Genomic DNA, 7,348 nt, shown 5'->3' on the forward strand with positions numbered 1-7,348 from the left:
TACAGTGAATTTAAAAAAAAACCTCTTGACGTTGTTCTAATTCATCTCATGTTAAATGCATTTCGATTAAGACATTTCTTACAAGGTATTATTATGATTGGAATAACCTACCAGTTAAAGTTATTTCATCAAAAACTGTGGAAGCTTTTAAAATTAGTATAGACAGTCATTGGGAGTCAGTCATGTATCAGTTAAGTAATTGATGAGGACACAAATAGTTTTCTATATAACTTTTTAATTGTGTGAAATATTGCACCAAATCATGCAGGATTGATGATTGTATCAGTTTTGAAAGTGTACCAAAATATGGTGGGCTAAAAAGGAGAGGATCCTTCCATATGAGCCCCACAACGATCTTACAGATATTTTGTGCTTCAAAAAGATAAAATCGTTTATGGATTTTGACGGGCATTTTTTTTCCTTCCTGCAGAAGGTGTAAAAATAAACAAACACCTGAATTGCATTTGATACTTTCCACTCAGTTTATGGCTTTAACTCACCTATAGATGTGTAGATATCTATTGTCCATGCCAATCAAGGACAATCAAAACAATACAAACCAGTTCTTACCTGAGAGGGAGCATCTCAAAGTTATATCCCAACTTAGTTTATTTTTACACCTTCTACAGGAAGGAAAAAAAATGCCCAGTAAAATCCAAAAAAGATTTCATCTTTCTGATATGCAAAATACATTTAACTTTCAGTCTGCACCAAAAACTTTTAAAACTACTAGTCCGAAGACCAATATTCTGACATTTTTCTTATTGGGCCAAACAAAGTTTTGCAAAAACTTACTAGTCCGAACCAAATTTGACTAGTCTGGGGCATCGGACTAGTGCCTAACCGTGCAGACTGAACTTTTATGTATCTAGTGGATGCTAGGCCTTAAAACTTTCCAAACTGCACAGGTAAGTCTGTACACAGAGTAGATTTAAGGTGAAATATGGCCATATTTGTCCATTTGTTATGATGAACCTTAAAATAAATTGTCTTATCTCATCTAGCTAGAGCCAGTAGAGAAAAGGGCAAATATATGTGTATTTTAATATTGACTATCAACAGACAATACACTTTATCGCCATTTAGTAATCTGCACCGGTTGAACTATTGACGTCCTACAACAATCACTTATATATAAATACATTGTTCAACAGCCAATACACTTTATCGCCATTTAGTAATCTGCACCGGTTGAACTATTGACGTCCTACAACAATCACTTATATATAAATACATTGTTCAACAGACAATACACTTTATCGCCATTTAGTAATCTGCACCGGTTGAACTATTGACGTCCTACAACAATCACTTATATATAAATGCATTGTTCAACAGACAATACACTTTATCGCCATTTAGTAATCTGCACCGGTTGAACTATTGACGTCCTACAACAATCACTTATATATAAATACATTGTTCAACAGACAATACACTTTATCGCCATTTAGTTATCTGCACCGGTTGAACTATTGACGTCCTACAACAATCACTTATATAAATACATTGTGCCGTCATACTTTTCTATTATGATGTCAAAATTTTACTATTAATATATTAATGTGATGTCCAAGTATGCCATTAATGACAGACAAATAACGATAAGGTGTATTCCAAGTTTATAAGTAAAATAGGGATAAACAGGTAGAACTTTTTAATCAAATTTCCTTCTTACATGTAGATACTAGCTTTTGATCATTAACAAGCTTCTGTTCAAGTTTGGTAGAAATCCAGACTAGTTAAAGAATGTTCAAAAATTTAACAACAGAGTGAATATTTGTGGACGCAACTGCCGGAATGTAGGGTCAATGTAGATTATAAACATGAGTTGAAGAAATAAAGAACATGAAGTATATATCTATTAACTGTTATTGGTGTTTTGTAGATAAATATAGAGGTCATTTATTTAACATATCGTTCGTGCAAAATCTCCCCCTCAGCTGTCAGCTTTACACATATATTTAACAGTGAGGATTAATAACAAACAGAAAGAAGTCAATTTTACTAATTTTAACTTTTACCACGGTGAACAAGTACATGTATCATTGTGACATATATAATATATACAGTTTGTACATGTATGCAAAATTAAAAGCTGATGAGAAGGTTAGCAAATGACAAATTGAACTTTTTTGTGTTAATTGATAGATTTATTTTTACTTTTCTTTTCAGATCTTTCTTTACCTCGCCAAAACCTAAAACTACAGAACCAATCTGTAACTCTGACAGCAAAAAGACTGAAAAGAGGTAAATAGCAGAAATAGCAGGATAATTCGGGTAGTTCATGTTTGTCAACTTTGACATTATTGTCATTTGAAACTTATTCAATCTACTTATTACATATTACAAGAAAATGTTTTTTTTTGTAAAATTTTGTATGTACATTTGTATGTACTCAAAGGAGAATTAATTTAAGATGTATGACCTAAGTGAAATGAAATCATATTGACAGTTATTTCTACATAAAAAAATGGACTTTCGCAGTGTTTTTCAATATGTGTTACATGTATACATATCTATATATAAATATAAGAAGATATGATATGATTTCCAATGAGACAACTCTCCATAAGAGATCAAATGACACAAAAATTTACTATATGCAGCCTTTAACAATGAGTATAACCAAGGGTCCGGAAACAGTCATATTTGCCAGTCATGTCCTAAACTGAAACTATAATGTCCTAAACTTTTAATTGGGATTTAGGTCAAATTTTATTTTTCAACAGTAATAATTTCGGTCATTTTGTTGAGATTGACTTTCAAAATCGCCATTTTGAACATATTTTTGTTTTGTTATCGACTTCCTGTAATCAAACTGCCACTCCAATAAAGTGTTATAATCCTGAGGGCCCTCCTAATAACTATATTAATGCCTCCGGGAGCTATTGGCTAATGATTGCTAATCTCTTTACCTGTGTTTTTAATTTACACCTGGCAATTAATCACAAGCTCCAAACTATTATTATAAAGAAATAAAAATTCCATACCAACTGGCTTCATTATTTAATTACCCAACAGGTCAGACAATTGTCAATTATGATTTAAAATTAAATTAAAACTTGGTTTAATTTACGTAGAAAAAAATATTTGTTTACTTCTTACACACATGCTTTGTTTACTATGTAATACGCATGCTTGAAATTCTCTTCCACAGATTTAGACAATTAATCGTAAATTTAAAATAATTTCATCCTAAATAAAGCTTGTGCAACTATTTTAATTAATATTCTTGCACTATTTAAGGTCAAATATTAAAAAGCCGATGATTTCCTGTGATTTGGGTAAACAAAACTAATCCCGGAAATGAGTCCGGAATTGTTCGTTTTAGTATTGCAGCATTATATCCGGTTTGAATTTTGACTTCAGAATCGAAAGAAACACAAGTGATAACTGAGAATATTATCGTTTTGAGTCATTAAACTGTTGCCTTCCCTTAATTGCACTTGATCGATTTTTGGAAAATGGTAGGAAAAATCATGAAGCAAATGCGATGCAACAGTGAAACAAGTTTGCTGATGCTACGAACATAATGAGTCTCATGCAGTAATGTGATTTTGACAATCATTTTTTGAAAAGGGGCATCAACTTTTAAGTTGTATGAAAATGACCGAAATTAGGTGAAAAAATTTCCGGATCCTTGAGTATAACCCATATACAGCATATATGTACAAAACACAAATTTATGTCAAACTCTAATTTGTAAAGAGTTTATTAAATATATATTATAATTAAGTTAACAGTCATTTCATATAAAAAAGACAGCAACACTCAGAAAACATTTACTTGCATGTCAAAAATATCTGAAATAAACATCATTTAATATTGAAACATATTTGATAACTGTGCTTTGGATTATTAACTTTTTGATTTTCCTTTATTTCCTGTGTTTGCAGTTCAGTTAAAAAACCAAGTTCGGTTAAAAAACCAAAGTCACCATTGAAACCAAAAAATACCTCGCCAGCAAAAAATACCTTGCCAGCAAAAGTTGCTGATTCGCCAGTAAAAGATGCTGATTCACCAGTAAAAATACGTGCCAAAAGAAAGAGTAAAGCCAGAGTGATTGAAAGTGATGATGAAGATGAGTGTGAAAACAATATTGATACTAGTGAAACTTCGGAGGCTACCACTAAAGACCAGAAAGAGGACAAATCAGAAAGTACACTAAAGAAAGATGATAAATCTGAAAGTACACAAAAGAAGGAAGATAAATCAGAAAGCACAAAAGATAAAAAAGTAGAAGATAAAAAAGTGAACAAGAAAGAAACCCCAGTAAGGATGTTATGGCAAAAGTTATAAAACTTAACTTCCCCTTTTCCATTTAATTTGTTTAAGGTTTATGACCCCTTCTGTAGCCATTTTAGTACGAATTTTTCAAACTTCAATTGTACAGTATCAAATTAAAACTACAGATGTAATGAATAACAGAGATAGGCCATTTTGTACATATACCAAGGGGAAACTTGATGCAAAGCGTTATTATTCATTGTTTCATTGCATTTAATAGAAAAAGAGTACTTTGTGGCAAATAAACCAAGATTCTTATAGAAAATCCACAGCCTTTAATACAGAGATTTTTGTTATTAAATTTGAAACATAGATTACTCACTTGCTTTTCTATGATGTGCTAGTCTTTATTTTTTACAAAAAGTTCTAAGCAACCTGTAAATTCCAAAATACCTCGTGCTGAGTCACTAATGTCGAGTGCACCACGCTAAAAGGTGTACTTGATTTTGTCCATATTTTAATTTGTTTTAACCAATAGTTACATTAATAAACTCGTTTTAAGGAAATCAATTCTAGCACTGCATGCAATAATCTTATATCTATCAGTTATGAAATTGTCAAATATGAAGGTACAAGGATAAATGCTGTGGATTTTCTATAAAATTTCCATATGTAAAGCATTGAATCAACACAATGGTACATAATCGTTAAATGTTATCACTTTCTGATAATAATTTAAGGGTATATGAAAAGGATAACAGGCAATTCAAAGAAGTATTGGACAGTACATGACTGCATCCCACCACATAATCACCAAAACGTGACTCCTCTGAATAAACATGTTACACGTGTACTAAGGCCAAATAAAAAAGTATGTGTGATTCCAGTTACATCTGAAAAAAAGTTAGGGTAGGTAGGTAGGGATTTTTTTTTATTTTATGGGTTTTTTTTACAGTGAGTCTATGGGAGCAACATTTTGACTTTAACAGTGCTTAATGAAAAATGCCAATAAAATCTTCAGGGTAGGCTATTTTTAAGCTGAAAAAGTAGGGACGGTAGGGTTACTGGAACCACACGTATATTTTTATTTGGCCTAACTACAATGAAAAACACAAGGTACAGATAGTATGACATAGTACAGTCGTTTACTGATAGATAGAACTATACATGTATATATATATATATATATAAAACATGTATAAATAAGAAGATGTGGTAGGATTACCAATGAGACAACTCTCCAGTTCACATTTGTAAGTTATAGGACATACATGTATTGTTTTTCTGATTGAATCAAAGGGAAGTTTGGGTGAAGGTCGAATATTCTAAAGGTAAAAATATAGTCTTCAACAAAAGACAGATGTCTATACTATAGATACAATATGTCATGCTCTTATGAATAGGTTAATAAAAGCTTTGAATCAATTCAACAGAAACAATCTAAGTTCTGGGGTTGTCACTCAATTCTCAAACAACAAAAAACATTAATTTATGACATGGAAAAATTGATGAGTATTTTGAATATTTTTTTCAATCTTTAAATTGTTGATTGTTGTTCAGTTGTTGGCAGGGCTTTCCATTGAAGCCGGTAGCCGGCGGAAATCCGCCGTTTGCGGTGGCTTCAAGTGCCGGCTACTTCACTGACAAAAATATAAATTCAAAAAGAAAATAATATCTTTTTCAAATGTTTACAGGCAGCCGAGAGACGTATTTTCGCAAAGTCGCGGTCACGATAAACAAGGGTGAAAAGTCAGTGTTTACCTTGGGCTAAATATAGTTCACATGAATTCAGGTCACTGATTGGTTGTCTATTTAAAGTCAGAATGCATCGTTTCTTTTCAAAGATAACAAGAGAGACGTTCCGGTGGTCATTGAATGATAACAATAGAGACGTTCCGAGGGTCATTAACTCGTTGGCTATTTTTACTTTTAAAACGTGAAGACAATCAGATAGGATGACAATCTTATGTTATGGAATAATATCAGTCAAATTAAAGAAAGTGTAGTAGATCATATTGTTCAGAATCTGGAAAACAGTATCTTTTGAAGTTCATTTTTCAAAGCCCACGTGGTGTTCAGAGAATCAAGGTCAAAAACGAAAGTAGAATATTGTCGACTCGACCTCAAATAAATAACATTTCCAAATGATTTATGTATCCGACTTATTGAACAGTTTACAAAAAAAAGAGAAAATCAGAGGATATATTAATTTTCTGTCAATGCTTGAAAAATAATTGTATAATTTTAGTTACGCGTACCAGTCTTTAGAGAGAAAAGGGGGGTCATTTGTTTACAAATGCACGTAGTTCTGCAAAATAAATCGATCAAGATTTTTAACAAACCGGATTATTATATAAATAAATCTTTTTTAAAAGTAAATGATTTTAAGCATAAATAAATAAAAAATAAAAAACTATAACATAAAAAAAAAAAAAAAATTCTTTGAGATTTTTTTTTCTTTCTTTAATTTCATACATAAAAAATGGTCATTTGAAAGATGAAATTAGGTGCCAGGAGATTGCGAGAATGCAGGATTTTGTTCTATTTATGGCAGAGCTTCTGGGGGCCTTGAGCGGCCCCCAGACCCCCTGCCGTAAGGCACCAAGCTTACAGCTTGGTGGACGTCCGGCTTCGCCGAACGCATGTTACAGCCGCCTATAATTTTAATTCAGCCTTCTACTTCAATTTCAATGGAAAGCCCTGTGTTGGTGTCCTGAACATGCATGAAATATTTGCCACTCTATGTTAAGCAATCAATTGTTGCTGCTATGTATATAATTTACAAAAACAGTGAATATTAAGAAAAGATATTTATAGTTTCAATTGTATTTTTTAGTTGAAGTCAAAGCCAGAGTCTGTAGATTCAGGAGTTTCCTCACAGTCATCACAGGAATGTGCAGGACCTGCAACACCTATCAGTTCACCATTTGGTTTACCTGTGAGAAGAACAGGTAAATATACATGTTTTTGGGGTGTGGGATTTTTCTTGCTGTGTTTAAAAACCATAGGTGGCCTTCTGTTGTTTTTTGCTCTTTGGTCAGGTTAACTTTGTTGTCTCTTTAATACATAACCCTTTGCCATTCTCAATTTTATTATTAAACATGTTAAACTTTTATCA

General features: G+C 32.1%; 1 protein-coding gene across 1 annotated transcript in view; it reads left to right on the plus strand.

Annotated features, from left to right (window-relative positions):
* LOC139488969 (DNA ligase 1-like) overlaps positions 1-7,348 on the plus strand; it is a gene marked incomplete in the record, with an annotated part of 43,209 nt that overhangs the window by 1,249 nt on the left and 34,612 nt on the right. Inside the window, 3 exon segments of the mRNA XM_071274960.1 lie at positions 2,176-2,250; positions 3,900-4,275; positions 7,067-7,181. Coding sequence (XP_071131061.1) covers positions 2,176-2,250; positions 3,900-4,275; positions 7,067-7,181 — 566 coding nt within the window.

The sequence above is a fragment of the Mytilus edulis genome, chromosome 9 (assembly GCF_963676685.1).
Source record: "Mytilus edulis chromosome 9, xbMytEdul2.2, whole genome shotgun sequence".
NCBI classification, from domain to species: Eukaryota; Metazoa; Mollusca; class Bivalvia; order Mytilida; family Mytilidae; genus Mytilus; species Mytilus edulis.